The sequence below is a fragment of the Podarcis gaigeae genome (assembly GCF_964106915.1).
Source record: "Podarcis gaigeae genome assembly, chromosome: 3".
NCBI classification, from domain to species: Eukaryota; Metazoa; Chordata; class Lepidosauria; order Squamata; family Lacertidae; genus Podarcis; species Podarcis gaigeae.
The window spans coordinates 49,446,747-49,465,511 of NC_139680.1; the positions used below are offsets into that span (position 1 = coordinate 49,446,747).

The 18,765-nt window shown below is 38.6% G+C and overlaps 1 protein-coding gene across 4 annotated transcripts in view; it reads right to left on the reverse strand.

Annotated features, from left to right (window-relative positions):
- Window positions 1-32: 32 nt before the first annotated feature.
- ATG5 (autophagy related 5) overlaps window positions 33-18,765 on the reverse strand; it is a 29,673-nt gene continuing 10,940 nt past the window's right edge. For all 4 annotated transcript variants that reach the window (XM_083731489.1, XM_083731491.1, XM_083731492.1 and 1 more), the window contains exons 4-9: window positions 17,445-17,523; window positions 15,647-15,809; window positions 12,935-13,029; window positions 8,035-8,152; window positions 2,281-5,142; window positions 33-1,909 (exon numbers count right to left, since the gene is read on the reverse strand). In XM_083731489.1, the coding sequence (XP_083587615.1) occupies window positions 5,006-5,142; window positions 8,035-8,152; window positions 12,935-13,029; window positions 15,647-15,809; window positions 17,445-17,523 (592 nt within the window). In that variant the 3' untranslated portion in view covers window positions 33-1,909; window positions 2,281-5,005. The remainder of the gene's footprint in view (window positions 1,910-2,280; window positions 5,143-8,034; window positions 8,153-12,934; window positions 13,030-15,646; window positions 15,810-17,444; window positions 17,524-18,765) is intronic.

Here is an 18,765-nt window from a genome sequence, read left to right on the forward strand (position 1 = left end):
TGTAAATACAGAAGAACAATCACCTTGAGGCCTAGGGGAAGTACTTTTTATTACAATGGCAGCAGAATGGTATTTACATTTTCCTGTTTGTACGACTCTCGCTGCTTTGCTTTATCATTATCAATAGCAGTCTTTCATTAATTGCACAACAAGCAGATAAAGTAATTATTAATTTTCCATTTCCAGACCATATTATTTATAGGGCCTTATTTTTGTTGCATTAGGACACAGCAAGACAGCATTTATTTATTTATTTTAAACAAGGCCCTGTCAGAAGGCTTACAATGCAAAGAGTATCGGTCAAACGTAATATAAAAGTCGCCATACATTTGAAGAAAAAACACATTCAAAACCACCCAGTTTTTATACTCTGTGACTACGATCCTATGCACTACTTTACTATTATTATTTATTGAATTTATATACTGCCCTATACCTGGAGGTCTCAAAGCGGTTCACAGAACAAAAATACTTTAGGATAACTCCTGGGCTTGTTTACATTTAGTAGGATTTTTCTCCAAGTCCATTTTAAACAGGAGGCCCTGCCTACAGTTGCATGGCATGTCACAAAATGGTTTTGTCATTTTTTCCGAGTTCCACAAGACTTTTTAACAGGCAGCAAAAGTAGGGCATCACATGTATGTTAGAGGTGAAATGCATACTAGATTAGACTAGAACTGCTATTCTAATCTAATGCACATAGTTAAAATAACAGTGATCTGAAAAAAACTTCTAAAAACCCCTGCTCTTTACACATAATTATACTTACTCGGAAAATCAGGGGTGGGTGTGTATATTCGTGTGTGTAATATATCAGGAATTGGCACCTGCTTGAATTTCCCCATCTCTTTTGTTATCTCACGTTTGAGATGTGATAACGAGTATATGCAAGTTAAATTTCATTTTGCTGTTGTATAGTGTAGGGTGAAAGTGACCACTAGAGTCTTGAGCTACTGTATTAAGTGACATCAGTTATGGCTACTCTAGTTTAAAGTATCATGCTGAGGACTCCAAGAACTATGCTCTAGAAGGACTCAGGTTTTAGGATAAAGTTCCATTTATGTTCTGATGAATAGGCAGTTGCATTTTTTGCTAAGCAAAATGCCAACCTAAAGGAGTCAAATTTCACTAGTTCGAAACACTTTAAGGCAAATGATGGAAGGAGACACACACTTTTAATCTCATTAAAACAGATGTTATCCTCCAAAGCATGCTTAAATAATGAGATTGTGCACATGTGAATTCAGCCACCAACCATCCATTGGTTGCGCCATCAGGTGCAGAGCATTTTCCTATATGCAGATGCAGCTTGGAACAGGCCAACTAAATATACGCCATCTCAAGCTTACACTAGACACATAAAGATGCAAACAGGACTACATGGGAGAATCTTCCCTGAATGTCTACAGGGAACAAATAAATTGCCCTTGGTATGACACCAAAGCAGAAGGGGTGTTACATCCTATTTCTTACTTATAATTTAGTGAATAGCTGGCACTACGATATAGCCAGAAAAAGTGAGCTACTGCTTTTCTTTTTTTGCATTCCTGCTTTATTAGAATATTTAGACTCAGACTATAGTACACAAAAGCAAGCTTGATTAAATTCAGGCATCATATCCCACCATGGCTGAGGAAGCTGAGTTACATTTCTCAATGGACAAATTAGCATTTGAAATTGGCAAGCAAACAATAAATCAAAAACTATGTTTTAAGTACAGTTCTTTGGGGCTAGCTGTAGTTTGGTGTGATGCCTGAATTCACAAACCAAGTCTCATCAATTACTCCAACTCCAGAAGATTCTGTAGAATGAAAATAATGCTAAGCAAATAGAAAATTAAGAGCAAATGAACAGCTTATAACCATGTTGTGACCATTGTGTGTTTAATGCTCAAATCATTGTTTAACACCTGAACTAGGTAAAGGTACCCCTGCCCGTTCAGGCCAGTCTTGCCAGACTCTAGGGTTGTGTGCTCATCTCACTCTATAGGCCGGGAGCCAGCGCTGTCCGCAGACACTTCCGGGTCATGTGGCCAGCGTGACAAACTGCATCTTGGCTCGCCAGCGCAGCACACGGAACGCCGTTTACCTTCCCGCTGGTAAGCGGTCCCTATTTATCTACTTGCACCCGGAGGTGCTTTCGAACTGCTAGGTTGGCAGGCGCTGGGACCGAACGACGGGAGCGCACTCCACCGCAGGGATTCGAACCGCCGACCATGTGATCGGCAAGTCCTAGGCGTTGAGGTTTTTACCCACAGCGCCACCCACGTCCCTAAAACACCTGAACTATGATTAGTTAAAACAATGGTTTGGTGTGGTGTATGAATTAAGGACTAGAAATGCCTTTCCATTGCTAGCTTATACAGACAAGTTTAGTTTCCAGGAGTATCTGCCTAATAGACACAAAGCTTTTTCAGGCATTCAAAATCTGTGCAAAGTAACTGCACAAGGGAGGTTACAGCCATAAGTACACAAGCTCCACACACCCCTCCACTGTTTTAGATGCCCTGCATATGCTGAATAATAATTTTCTGAAGCAGGGAGCCCACCCTACTCATCAAAGCATTCCACATCAAAACAGTTGTTTTATGCCCAGCAACTATTTCCTTCAATTATCTTAAATGTTAATTATTATAAATGAGTAAAGCAATCCGTAAACCAGCCTATAAACATCTGAATAGCATTCAACAGACTGCATATTTCCATTCCTCTCCATTTAATCAATTATGAAGTCATTTTTGCTGAACTGTTGAACTGAAATTTTATTTGACAAAATACTAATTCTTAATATTTGCCATTGAAAGGGTTAAAAAAGAAGTAACATTGGTACAAAAAAAGGGAAAGTTTAGTAGTCATTATTTCATTGAAAGCTTTGTACACTCAAGTTACAGCTTAAGGGCCTTAGGGAAAAAGACATGTTTAGAAGGCTGGTCCAGAGTAGGGCACAACAGTTATGTAAGAGCTTAGTATAAAATTGGCATTGCCAAAAATGCAACTTATTGAGTGGAACCCAGTTGGGGTCACTTTGCTGACAAAAGGCATCCACCAGTAGAACAGGGAGAGAGGCCTTTATTTATTATTGATTCTCAGCTTTGCAGTTCCCTGTCATCACCAAATTTGTCCTGAAGGCTTAGGGGTTCATCAAGACAGACATGGGAGGAGGCACTGCCACTAACCGTCTCCTTCCTCATTCCCCTGTCAGCAAATCCTTCTCTCAGCAGAGTAACACCAAACTAGCTTTCACTGATTGTTGCTTATTTTACTAAAGGAGATTAAAGACATTAGACCACTATTGACAGAGTTGAGGAACCTGTGGCCCTTTGAGTGTTGTTGGACTAACTCCCATTATACCTGACCGGGGGCCATGCTAGCTGGGACTGATGGAAACTGAGACCCACTACTATATGGAAGGCCACAGGTTTCACAGCCTTGCTTTACACCAAAAATTTCTTCCTATCTACCTAAGAGTATCACATCTTTCTTAAGGATGCTGGGACAAGTACAAGGCAAAACAGTGTGAAGGAAACTCCAGTCTTTTCAGCATTTTGTAAAGATGCTTTACAGGCATACTTTTAAAAATGATTTAGTTGTAAAATAACCCCATATTTCCTGTTAGATTGTTTCCTGTTAGATTAGTGTAAAGTAGAATCCTCCTTTGTAGTCTTCGTTTTCCTTCTTGTAAAATACATCAGTTCATCTACCCATTTTTCTTTGTATTTCTTTCTTTTTGGTTTTATTAAATTCTATTTTTCCTTCCAAGGCCTTTCCATTTCTCCCTTTCCATGGGCTCCAGCTGGAATCCTTGGTGAAGAAACCTTCCTTAGCCAGCAAGAGGGCAGGATTCACGGAGAAAAACTTTTCTTATAGTGCCTTCAACCTTAAGAATTAGACAGCAGCCCTGTCTTGGCAAAATATGCCAGATCCTTTCATCCTCTAGAGCCAACTCTGCATTATCAACTCTTAACTTATGCAGGGCAAGTCTAGTATCACAGCATCATTTTCTCTTGTTTTATGACCATTTCACAGAACTACTTTGCTGGAGCTGCCACAAAGCAGAAAAGTAGTGCTAGGAAGTGGCACAACACTGCTTCCAGCAGTTGAGGTTTTGCTTCAATCATTCATTGGGAGCTTGAGACAAAATTTAAGACCCATCCCCCTAAATCCTCCAATCCGTGCAGATAATCTGGCATGAGGGAGATCTTCACATGGAGCATGCTGCTGTTCACAAGAGTCAATATATTTGTTTGTCTTTTTAAGAATATATTCTAATAAAGCTTTCTTATACTATTTTCTGACTTAGGACTTGCTTGAATAAGGCATACATTTCAGTATATTCAGTGGCCATCTCCATATAAATTATGCAACAGAGTCCAATCATATATTACTTGAAACTTAGTCATATACTGCAGTCACCAAGACTTCATTTCAAGTAATATGATCAGAATATAATTTGTGAAATACAAAACATACTGTGATGATTATTTTAAAAAATCAATTTCCTAGTATAAAATTTAAGAGACATTACTCCAAAGTAAGGAGTTTAGCTTAGTTTCATCTTTTTATAATGGGTTCCTGCAAGTGATTATTTATACAACTGTTTGCATACTTCTCTAGAATAAAACAGTGTTTTCACTGTAAAGACAAGCCATTGCAACATTAGAAAATACCCCTGTTTATTTATTATTAAGAAATACAAAGTGGCACTTATTTCCACTTATTCCCCATGCTTTCAGCTTCAATTTTTTAACGAGAAAACAGAAGTCTTACAGCAGCCTTATAAAGTTTCTCATGTCACAGCTGAAGTTAAATGACAGCAGTGGAGAAAATACGGGTGATGCAAAATATAGCCTGTCCAATTCCTCTTATCACATGATGGATCTTTCTTCCTGTTTGGCTTGCAGCAGCAATAGTTTTTGGTCATGTCACCCTCATCAAGCCTGACACAACTTGAAGTTGACTTTGTTGCTCCAATCAAAGGCTGATCCTCATGCATACCAGTTGACACTTCAATCTGCAGGTTGTGGGATAACACTGATGTGAAGAAAATTATCAGGATAACTCATATGTTCACTTAGCCATTGTACTGGCGTTTCCAACATCGGTTCTATGCCATGAATCACCACTTGGTTCTTCTTTTCACCATCTAATTTTGAAACAGACAGATCACTTATCAGACACTCACAGGCAAACACATGGTTGAAGCAAAGTGCATTTGGTTTCATTGCATAGTGAAATTCTGCACAATCCGTGATTTGTAGTTTTGATAATCATCTTAATACTTCATATTTAACTGAATGATCCCTCATGGTAAATGAAAAGTTAATTCTAAAAAAGGAAATATTCTGTTATATGAATCATAAAATGATTCATGCACCATTGTCTTTTTTTTTTTGCAACGTTTATGATTTTAATAAGGCTATCAAATAGATTTACTGTTTTTCCCACCATGTAAATTGAATGAAATCATGTCATATGAGCAAACGTCTGCTCTCTCACCATGACTTTTCTTCTCCTCACCTTGCTGCCTTCACTCTCCACCTCCAAAATCTGCTGGGGGTGGGGTGCGGGGGCTACACAGCAGGGGGGAAAGGAAGCCCCACTGTGCAAACAAGGGTCTCTCTATTCATGCACAGGAACCATTGGATACAACCTACTGCATGTATTCAACTAAGTGTTACTCAAAGTACACATAGTGAAATGAATGTTTACTTAGGTTTGAGTGGAACTACAAAGTAAGTGCACAATAATCACAATTAAATAATAATAATTCACAAGGCACAGTGGGAGGGGATTATTTTAAACATTTCTATATAGGCCTTCATTTTAAAAGATTCCAGGTAGATAATAAAATAATTAAAACCTAATACAATGCACTTCTTGGTAGCTGCTCCCAAAGTCCCTCCTTACAGAAGTTTGAACTGGCTCCCTCCTTGTTGTCCTTCTGCTGGCAGCTGAATGCCTTCTTATTCCAGCACTTTTGGGAACTGACTGATTTTAATGAAAGGGCTGGTGCCATGCTCTTTTTATTGTAATACTCTGTATATTTTTAATAATTTTAAATATGTATATATAGTTTTAATTTTATGACTGTTTAATTGTTCTTAAATGATGCAACTCCTATGTTTTTAGCTGTTTCTATTTAATTGGTAGGCCACCTTGAGTCCCTGACAGGGAAAAAGGTGGGGTATAAACAAACAAACAAACAAACTTATAATAATACAGAACAAATAAAACAATTAAAAATTACAAAGCACACTGTGAGATAATTAGAAGAATGAGCAATTATTCAAATTAAAATACGTTGGTAAATAAAAATGTCTTAACCTAGCGCTGAAAAGACACTGGGTATACCACTTTAGTGAGGGCTTTCAAAAGCTGGGGCACCACCACCGAGCAAGCCCTGTTCTTTACATTACATACCTCCACTAACAAAAGCAATTAGAATAGGCCTGAGTGGAACATCTTAAGACAGAAACAAAGGTGAAAATCCTAGTGGGCAGAGTACACTAGTTGGAATGGTTGGATGTGTGTAACTATAGGGTACAATCCAACTGGCTCCTTTGTGATCATGGAAGGGCCTTGGATCCAGCAGAGCCACCCACTCACTAACAGAAAGGGGGATTGTTGCTGTTCCCCCTCCTAGCCCCTGTCCCCCCAAAATTATGAAAACATGAATAGCTCTAACAGCACACTTTTTACTTCTATGTATCAGTAAAAATCCAGCTAATTGAATCCAAGCTGTGAAGAACCACATGCCTGGGGTTTGCACTGCATACATCATGCTGAAGGATTTCTGCCTCAGACACTGTGGTAATAGTCGGTGGGGTCAGGTCAAAGAGGGTTAAACTGAGTCAGGATATAGCCAGCCAAAAGGAATCCATCAAACACTGACTTTAAAAGGGCAATTAATCTTAGGCAGAAAATGCTTCCTGGGGAATGAGATCTCAATCTTAAGAGCACACTACATGATGTAGCAGTAAAAAAGTACATATACAAGCTTAGAGAGCTTTTATCCCATGATCACAAACAGAAGGGGAGTGCTGTTTGTAAGAAAAATACAAAGCTTAATACTTTAAATTTCTTCCGGGCTTCTATCTGTGAGAAATGAATAAAATCATAGCGCCTACAATGTATGCCTGGCCTACTTAAATATTTAATGAATTTAGGCAGAATAAAATGATTTAAGTTGTGAGTCCAAGGCACAGGGAATATTCTGATAGAGAGAAATAGTGGCAATACGTACACAGTAACATTGCTACAGAATACATTTCAGACTGAAATGATGGCATCATACCCATGCAGTCCTATTCTGACAATATGAAGAGTGGGTAGGTGGAAATGAAGCCAACATCACCATCTAGAAGTGCTTCCCACTGTATGACACTCTGCAGATATCTATTATCTGATCCAAGAAATTGCCCAACTGATAAATGATAGGTCCAAAGAGAGAGTATTACTGAGGTCTGCCACTGTCACTAGTAGTGGGCAGATTTATCAGAGTAAGTATATTCTTGAAAAATAGGTTTTCTGATGCACCTTTCTTTAAAACCAGACACTAGATATACTTAGCATGCAAATCTCAGACTGCATCGTTTTAGTAACCACTGATAGTGCTAACCTATTGTCCTAATTTTCAAAATGTTCAAGCTTAATTCTAAATTAACCCAAATCTATAACAATTAAGGGTTGCCCAGCCAAGATACTCAGTACTGCCCAACATGCCTAGGATTAAGTTCAAGCAACCCTACTCTTTTTCTCACACGTGGTGCACTATTGCCGATTCAAAAATGCATGGTTTGCTACATCTACATTTTGTAGAATATTTTCAGTATAATTGTCTTTCAATTAACTTTTGTATCTCAGTTATATTTCAAGACTGAGACAACTTTAACTCTGCTAGTAAAGTATGTTTAAAAAGGACTGTAATTGATTTTACTACACAGCAATCCAGATAATAATTTAAATAGCAGCTGATCAAAAATCATTTTCCCTGGAGCCTACAAAGTACAAGCGTTATCATATTTTCAGTTAATACCTTCAGGATTAATTGCAGCAGGACAAACTTCTTTTAGGAGATCTCCCAGTGTATGAAACTGTCCATCTACAGCGACAGGACGAAACAACTTCTGTATAAAAGGTCGCTCAGTTGTGGTCTGGCAGTAACAGTAAAAAAGTAACGAATAAGCATCTATATGTAACTATCTTACATCAGTATAATGGATAAAATAGGCTCACTGTGAAATACTGCAAACAAATTGGCTCTGCAGGTTACAAGAATCTCTAAAACTCAATTTATATGACTTTCTTTGATACTTTATACACAGGAATTTTACTGACAGTAGTAGTAGTTGACATTTTAATGCTGATATATGTTGGACTGGGCAATAGGAAAGAAAGATGAAGGTGGTGATCAGAGGAAAGGTGTCATCTACTCTTAAGTTTACTCTAGTTTGCAAAGAGTAACTGCTGTATATAAGTCTATGGAATGGTTCTCAAGCAACGCTAAACCTTGCTTTAACATTAAAAGGATGAGCATAGGGTAACCTCAGGCTTGCACTCTGGCCCCACCAGCAAAGCTGTAAGTAGACTGGAAGCCTCCATTTCCAACTAATCACAGTTCAGCATTATGTCCAAACCCTAAACTATGGTTAGTATCAACTACAGTTTTGTAGAAACAAGCCAGCTTCTTATACTACAGTTTGCTGGGTTTGATAACACAGCTACTGGGAGTTAATCAGGAACAGAAGTTAAAGGTTCTAACCTTCTCTTTGTAGTGATCCCAGAGGAGGGAGCAATCACAAGGCCCACCTGTGGCTCATTCTCATAAGACATTTCTATGGTTTAGCATTACATCTGGGTCAGCCATGTACCACATCAAACTTCATGTGTGAGGTGGGGCAATAAATTCATTTTGAATTGAATTTTACCATAAGAATTTTACCTACTTTGTACTTATGTCTCAGCTAGAATTAAAAACTGGGAGAGATGTAGTAGTTAAACACGGCAGAGTTATCTTAAACTAATATGCATAATTATAAAATATAGGTCACTCGCAACTTGGACAGGTGTTACGTTATAGGGATGGTGTGTATATGCAAAAAAGGTGTAGTCAAGCCATCCCCTTGGAACAGCTCCCATGTAAGCAATCTTACCTTCCAGAGCTGATGCGCCAAATAGGTCTCACCTCCCAAACAAGCAAACCACTTTTAAGCGCTCGGCCTTGCTTACTGTGCTCTGGGACGAAATTTTGCAGGATAGTATCTGTGGTCTCCTGAGAGCCTCCCAGAGCCTGGTAAGCCATAGCTGTCAACTTTTCCCTTTTCTTGCGAGGAATCCTATTCGGAATAAGGGAATTTCACTTTAAAAAGGGGAAACGTTGACAGCTATGCTGGTAAGCAAGGCAGGGCACTTAAAATCTCTTTCTGTTGAACTCTATGCTTTCTGTGCATTTAACCTGTGTGATTTCAACTGTAGCTTTGTTCACAGGTATCTTCGACTAAATATCACCAAGTCTCCTTGGTAAGGACATTGGCTTACATACATTGTTTAAAATCCAGTTAAGCCAGCAGTTTATACAGGATGTAATCATAACATAAAAAACACAACCCACAAATTACAATTCAAGAAAGCCAACAGACTTACTAGTCTTTACATCTACATAAAAGAATGGGTTCTCTAATTGTATTTAAACCACTGCAAATTACTTTACATGTTGAACCCACACTGTAACCATATTATGATTTCCATATGTCAACAGCTTAACAGTATAAGAACTGTAGTCCTTCTTTGGATATATCAGCATGCAAACCCCCCCCCCCAAAAAAAAGACTCTAAAGAATAAATTTAACAGAAGTATTTCATAATTTAACCAAAAAATAATAATCCCAAAAAGTTTATTTTAAATTAAAAGAGAAATTAATTTTTTTGCTATGTTAATAAATGTTCTACCCATTCATACTGTGAATTCCTGCAGTCAGTACCTGCTTCGCATGCTCAAGTTCATGACATCAAATAGAGGTGTGTGTATATATGTGTGTGGGTGTCTTTCTTCTCTCTCGCACGCTGAAGGGCATCAAGCCCACTGTCACCGTGATGAAGATGAGATTGATATACCGCGGAAACAACTCATTGTGGAGATGATAGAGGGGAGCAAGAAGGAAGGTACAGAGCTCCATCTTCTCACACCAATCATGCCACCACTGTAGCAATGTCAGCACTATGGTGAAAATGACTGAGGCGATGAAGTGGAACCATGACATCCCACACCAAATGTGTTGCCTCATCATCTCTTCAACTCCAAAAAGAGCCTATCAAAGTTGATTGGGAGGGGTAAGGGTGTTTTGTTTTGTTTTGTTTTGTTTTTAATTATTCAAACATTTTCCACAGTTGCAATGACTGCTAGAGGCTGGCTGCTCAACCGAGATGTTATAAACAGTTTTGTCAATATACGTTTCTGTAAGACATTACTCCATAATCTTTATTGCTACAATTTGAAATACAAGACACAATCACTTGCCACAGAGGCCCATTACTACAACTAATCCCAAATAACAAAACCTTCACAGCTTAATGCAACCCCTCCCCCTCAAAAAAGAACACTACTCCCAGAAATCCAGGTAAAGAAGATTTACATACACATGGGCTCATACCAAGTCATATTCTGAAAACACATATATATTGTAACTATACTGTGTCTTTCACCTCCCCTAATCCCTTTTCTACTGTGTTCAGCACTCTGAGTGCTCACTGTCCAGCTGAGGCATTTAGAAGATTCCTGGAGGTAGAATATAGCCAGTGATAGATTTTTATCATCTATAAATTTGTCCAAACACCTTTTAACATCACTAAATTGGTGGCTATTGACACATCTTGTGGCACTGAACCCTTCAGCTTAGCAATGTGCTTATATTTTCAATGATTTCAGCTATAGTATTTGCCAACAATTGGAAATAATCAGATTTCATGTCATCTGCAAATACTAAATTGCATACAACACACACACTTTAAAGTACGATTTGCTGAAAGCTAATAATTATATAGTTCTTAAGGAATTTGAAACAACTATACACGCAGCACACCCATAGCGGAAACCTTTAGTTGTCATGGTCTGTTATTTCCTAAAATGTTATCATTATGTATACAACAGTATCAAAGTAATGTCAGTGATACTTAACCTAAATAATATGAATGTCTCAAAGACTGTGGTTGAATTAAGGGCAGCCATTAGAATTACACACACATCTGGAATGAAGTTAGGACTTATTTATTTTTATACAGTAATGTTTATTACAATTTTGTCTAGACAATATAATGCTGAAAAGATTTTGGTCACAAATAGTTTAGGGACAATTTTCCTAATCATATGTGGGCAACAACCCATGTCTTCCTCATATCCTTTGATTTGGCAGGATATGCTGTAAGGAGTAAATGTAACTTTCTGATCTCCTACATGATTAAGAGCAGCATTATTTCAAGAATTGTGGATAAATTATGGCAAATGTTTAGACTGAGTATCCCACACAGTCTGCTTACGAATCTCTTACCCACCTTCTTCAAGATGCCACCCAAAAAACCTTAATTTTACTTGCAGTTTGTTCAAATTTCTTGTATTCCTTCAATAACTAACACAAATTACAATGGTTGCAGTGTTTATAAAAAACTGCAACTGCCTTGGCATGGCATAGCAAAGCTTATGCAGGCAGCTAAAATGAGGTGTATGAACATAGTTCTGGCTTTTCTTCCTTCTTGAATGGAAAAGTATTAATCAGCATAGGAAAAATTAAGTTGGTTAAAGTACAATTACATTAGGCAGCTACAGCCATTAGCTTCTTTGGTATCATATGCTGGTAGAACCAATGACAGCAGAGTGATCACACAGACAAAACTTGGAAAACTTAGAACAGACATGGTAAAGTAGGGACCCAGGGTACTTAACGACTGTAAATGGAATCCAACTTTTAAAATTGTGATTGCTGGAGACCATGGTCTGGGTTGTAAGACAAGTTAACATAAGGAAGCCCATAGAAGGAAAGTTTCCTGTCCCCTCCTCCTCCTGTGATCACTTGCCGCCACTCTGAAAAAAAAGTCTCTTCAGAGGATCAGGAGTCCTATTAAACTTAATAGTGCTGCAGAAGCTGGATTAATTTGGGAACAGAGGGGAGGTCAATATTAGATTGTTATTGTTATTAAGCTTATTACATTGCATTCCCCAAACAAACACTATTCCTGCTACTGTTGTATAACTTTCCGAAACAGGAGGAAAGAAACACAATAAAATTACCTAATTTGAACTAAATCCTGAAGTTGTTATAACAACACTTCTCACCACTGTGGCAAAGGGTAAGAGAAGATTGCTGATTGCAAGAAAGCAACAGGTATAACACAGGGCTATGTATGCCCAGAGTCTTGTGTGAATGAGATGTGGAACAAGGCACATAAAAGCCAGATGTCTACTCAGACAGATCAGGCAGGCTAGTTGCACAAGAGAAGAGTGCTGACATGACACCTCATCAGGTGAGGCAATGGTGATAGCAGGATGCAGCAGCTGTAACAGCTAACTGGGGCAATGGAGTAGCCACTATACACCTGCCTTCCCCTCCAATGGGAATGGGTTACCTCTGACCAGGTATAACCCAGGTTTAAGCTTGGGTACCAGGGGCAAATCACAACTGGCATCTATGTCAGTCTGCCTGAACAGTTCAAAGGTAGGGGTTAGAGTTACCCACACCTTCAAATGGTCTGAACAGAAAAGCATGCATGGCAGATCCTTAAACAAAAGTTATGCCCTGTTTAATACCATTTATTCGTGTTTGCCTCTTCCTTCTTCCCAGAGCAAAAGGTCTCAACAAATATAAGAACTGGTCAGCTTTTCCAAAATAGAAAAGACTATGCAACATGTATGTGAAAAATGATTTTTTTAAAAAATTATCCTTTACCTGATATATTCTAAATGGGATGTAGCGAAATCCACTATCTTCTGGAGGGTACTCCATGAGTTTTCGGTTTATAGCCCAAAATTGATCAAATTTGTCTGGGAAAAAATGAAAACAATATACTTATGCAATGTTTTTATAGAATAGGGCATAAGAAAATTTCTATTTATTTTTTACTGTTGCAAGTTGCCTACAGAAAAGAAATAAAATGGAAGTATCCAAACACTAGGGTTGCCATTCTCCCCAAAGTGATTTTTTTAAAAAAAAATAAAAATCCCCCTACTTGTCATATGTCTGTGTTTTCCTGGACATTTTGCTGCTTCAACAAAAATTGCCATTTCTCTTGAGCGATTCCTGGACGTGTTTTTACACTTGTGCATTTTTCTTATATGCTTCTTCATTTACAAGCTGAACTGAGCCCTGAGGGATAGCTCAATCGGTAGAGCATGAGACTCTTAATCTCAGGGTTGTGGGTTCAAGTCCCACGTTGGGTGAAAGATTTCAGAATTGCAGGGACTTGGACTAGATGACCCCTGTGCTCCCTTCCAACCCTATAAACCTGTGATTCTGTGATTCTAATGTTACATGCTACCTCAATCTCAAGGTCCAGGGGCTTATACAGGGCTTGTGTTTCTTTTGGAAATGAGGCACACTGGAGATTGTGGGGCCTTTAGGATAAACAAATGATTTACACATATATACAACCTGAGCCTACAATGGAGGGGCTTCCAGCATTACCCTTCAAGAGGGTCCTGCTTCTGCCATGGCCACAGTCCTGGATTCAAACTGTCAGCCCACATGGTGCTCTGACATCCCATCCCACCCCATTTGAACAGTAGCATTTGGCACTGTATTGAATGATACTTGCAGAAGCTTTATTGAATCAAACTATTAAATCAACTATAAGTTAAACCCAAAGTTGTTATGGGCAGGATGACAAATGCATGTTTCATAGAAAAAGCAACTTGCAGATGTATCATTAACTATGAGGCAGTTATCACAACTGCTACTCTCTTTTCTTTTTGTGGTCATGAATTTTGTTTCAGAAAGAGGTTTAAAATCATCCCATCAATAATGAAAGCCATAATGAAAGCAATACTGAAAGATACAGCATGTATTTTAAAAAGTTCTCTTGGTTTCATAAGTTTTTCTTATTTCTCTTTTACTAAGGCCTGAAATATAAAATTAGTATTTGAAAGCTTTCAAAACATTATCTGTTGGGTTCCACAGGTGCAGTTTCCAATGACACACAGTGAAACCTGTACAACCAACATTTCTAAGCAACCTCTTATATTGGAATAACCACAGTGTTGTCCCAAACAAGCCAAAATAATCTTAAGATTTGAAGTAGAAGTGTAAGTGAAGAGAATCTTTGATAAACTGATTAAAGAACACAAACAAAACTTTAAAAGTTCCGATTTCTATTTTTCTGCCTTTAAATGCTTTGAATACTTTCCATGATAAAGCCCAATCCTATGTGATTTTTTTTAGTCTTCTGCAAAGCTATTATTATGTACTCCAAAAACCCTTCCTCAAGACTGCCTGCATGGGTTCCTAATCAACAGGATCAAATGAGGGACGTTAACTTCTCACATCTAGATTGCCATATGTGGCTACTGCTGTGATGGAAAGTTTACGATTTTCTTTTACCACCCTCTATGAAACAGATCACACATCTGAACACTTGAACAAAAAGAAACTGTGTCAACATCCAATAACAAGAAGAAGGTTAGATAGTATTTAAATAACATACAGCACTAATACAGTGGTACCTCGGGTTAAGAACTTAATTCGTTCTGGAAGTCTGTTCTTAACCTGAAACTGTTCTTAACCTGAAGCACCACTTTAGATAATGGGGCCTCCCGCTGCCGCCGTGCCACCACTGTGCGATTTCTGTTCTCATCCTTAAGCAAAGTTCTTAACCCGAGGTACTATTTCTGGGTTAGAGGAGTCTGTAACCTAAAGCATCTGTAACCTGAAGCGTCTATAACCCGAGGTACCACTGTACTTAAAACAAAAGGGCTAGAAAATATCATTTAGTCATACAACCATCAACTAAACTCTAAGCAGATCCAAAAGGTAAAGCTTCTTAGTTGTATAACACTAGCTATATCCACACCTCATTTTTTAAACACTTGACATTTTAAGTATCAGTTATGATTCACATTCAGCTAAAATTATCTTAAGATAAGCATTTATCATTAGCCACTCAAAAAAGAAAAATGACAAGCTATCATTTAAAAAATCATTGAACTCAGTGTGCTAAAATAAATACTGCACTTGCACACAGTCACAAAGCATGGTTTACTGCTACATGCATGAGCTGGAATGAGTTTCAGAAAACCTTTGGGCTCTCATGCTACATCCTCCTCTCCTCTTTTCCCATGCAATTGGGAAAAGGACCTTTCCTCTTTAGTTGCACTTTTACAGACTCAGGCTTGGCATACAACTCTGTCTGCTTTAGAACAAGCCAAATTCAAACCATGACTTATTCAAGTGGCCTGTTTTAACTAATCAGTTTGTGATAAAACAATGATCCCTGGTTTCTAACAAATCAAGATTCTGTGAAAATGAAACTAAATGTTAAGAGAAATGCCACATTATTTCAGCTCTAGCATACAACAACAAATCATAGTGAGTCAACAACAAATCATAGTGAGTTGTATGCAAGCTGAGCCAAAGACTTAATTGCTTCACTTCAAAATTGTTTCTTACCATTCTGTAATCCCATCCAAAGTTGCTTATGATCCTTTTTTTGCATCTCATTGATAACTTGACTCTTATGTTTCAAGGCATCTGCTTCTTTTATACAAGCCATGAAGTGGGCTTCAATTGCATCCTTTGAGGGACAGTGTAAAAGATCTTTTTCTGGAAAGTTCTAAAAGAAGTACAAAATTATGATCATCCAAAGGCGAGTAGTTTATCAACTCAACTTTTAATTTAGAGCAACAACCAAGACAAACCATGGTGAATAATTCCCAAGGGTTCCCAAGATAACTTTAACTGTGCAACTAAAGCTGCTTTAAACTAGGAAATGTATGATGCTCCAACTCCTAATACAGTGGTACCTCAGGTTAAGTACTTAATTCGTTTCGGAGGTCCGTTCTTAACCTGAAACTGTTCTTAACCTGAAGCACCACTTTAGCTAATGGGGCCTCCCGCTGCCGCCGCGCCGCCAAAGCGCGATTTCTGTTCTTATCCTGAAGCAAAGTTCTTAACCTGAAGCTCTATTTCTGGGTTAGTGGAGTCTATAACCTGAAGCGTATATATCTCGAGGTACCACTGTATAGTTAAAGGAAAGCAATAGCTTTACTAGATTTCTCTTCTCCATTCTGCTCCCTGTGTAATAACATCAAGCAGATGTCAATATAGTTCTCCTTTCACCTTCCTCAGACAAGGCAGGCAGACATAGACTAGCTTTTGAATCAGTAGAATAGAATTATTTTGGTTTTAGCCTTTAGTAGAAATTCTCCACATAGCTCAGAAACTGTACTCCGAGACCTACCTGGTATCTTATACAGAAGGCATTTATAAAGAAATAAAAGTGTTCTGATACATATAGGTCCCGTCCTCCCAGCCAGAAAGCCAAACTGAGCTACTGTGGATCATGGCTCTGGCTTGCTTGTTCTATGCAGACACAATGGTCAGCATGTGACAGGCTGCTTGAAAGGCTTCCAGATTAGAACCCATTCTGCATTTCAGTGAAGCTAAACTAAATTCATGGGGTTGGATCCAGAGTCCCTGTAAGCAGCAGCTGTGCCATTCCAGAATGCTGTTGGAGGTAATGCTGGGTGTGGGGTGAGATGTAGGGGGAAGTGGCAAAAGCCTTCCTGTAGTGGGGGCTTCTACTGGATTGCAGTCCCTAACCACAAATGGAAAGAGGCCTTTTTTATATGGAAGAGCAGGTATGGATACAAGCCAAAATGTGAAAGAAAACAGGGACAAAGTGGTAGGCAATTCTTGACAGGCAAACTTATATACATTTATATACCACCTTTTTGCCATAAAAACGGTCCTCAAGGTGGTTTACAACAATTTGATCTTTACATTTAGAACTGTATAGCTGTGGCTCCCAATTGGTGGTCCATGGACGCCAGGGGGACCAGATAACCCACCTAGGGAGTCTGTGGCACCATTCACATAACAAAAATGACCAGAGAGATATCAAAATTTTCAAAAGTAGGGGGTCCATGGCTTGGCTTTTGAAAAACAGGGCCCCCACAGTACTTAGCTAATGGGGAACCACTGCTGTAGAGCATTAAACCAAGTCAACATAAAACAAACCCTCAAACAGGCAGGATTAAAATACAGTAAAAATTGGCAGAGTAAGAATGCAATCACCTAAAAGACAAATGTCAGCGACAGAAAGCAGGTGCAAAACCAGCAATCCTCACTTGCTGTCTGCTAGTGCTTTCCCTTTCCCCTTCACTCAAGCATATAAGAAATTATGATTACATAAGCTGCCTCTGCTTTTGAAATGTTGAACAATTCAAAAGATGCACCATAAACATACCTTAAAATGTACTGTTATGTTCCATGGAAGGGCTGTATTTGAAGCATGAAGGTCAAAAAGCAAACCAATAGGATAATGCCTAGTAACAAAAGAAAACATAACCAAATAAATGACCGCTGATAAGCCGCTTAACAGCTGATCGCTGGAAGCCGCTTGACAGCTGTAGCGCTAATCCGCTAAGCTTTCAATGGGCTTGCTTCGCAAGACGAAAAAACCGCTAGACGAAGAGAATCGCGGAAAGGATTCTTTTCATCTAGCGAGGCACCACTGTACTTGTTTTGCTGCCTACAAGTCATTGTGGAATAGGCAACTGCTGGAAGAACTTTTTGAAAATGGGACAAAGGGAGAAGAAACATGGTAATCCTCCTGTTGCTGCTATGCTTCCTGCAGGCATGTGGAGCAGGCAGCTGCTTAAAAGAGGCTTCAGCTGAATATAGGTAGAGGTGTAGCATCTAGCAACTGTTCAGACCTTTAGAAAAACAACACTTGGAGGCTACCCCCACCATACACCATCATTAAATAGGTCACAGAAAAACTTTAAAGAATTTTTTCTTAAGGAGTCAATAACTCCTTGTTATACTATGTCAAAAACTCTTAGTTAATGAACCTTCATCTTTAGGAATGATTCTAACCTGTATGGTCCAAGCAGTGGCATATGTAGGGTGAGTGGAAATTAATCCCCAGGCACAAACTTATAAGAAGTTTACCTGGTACAAAACTCAGAAACCAGGAAGGAAAAATGTTCATAAATAAGACAATAAACATGAAACTTCTTACACATCTGGTTCTAGCCAGGTGAACACTAAGATCCTTGTCCTAAATTCATTCCATCTTTCATAATAATAAAAAAGTCATCAGGCATATCTTGCCTCACCAAGAACAAAGAAGGGAAACATCAGCCTATAACTTCTTAAGTATTCTAGCACTGCAAAAGAAGTTGTGCTTGTATCTCTGGCATGCAAAGAACTCTTCATCATCTAAATACCATTTCAGATCCTCTTAATAGACAAATACCTGTTTTAACTGGAATGAAAGACCAACCCGCCTTGAGCATGAACCACTCCTTATTGGCTAGCTGACGTGGGAATGACACAGGAACAAAGCAATCAGAGTTCATTATGACATCATGCTTACAGGAAACACAAATTAAATACTTTGGAATCACTGAATGATCACCCCTGCTTTCCTAACACAATCTGTTGGAATAACAGACATTTAAATTTACTAACAGCATCTATTCAGCAAGATAAAAGGGGGATGTGTGAGATAAGAGAGGATTTGAAGGTGTCCACATGACTCCATTTCACAAAGGGAATTATAT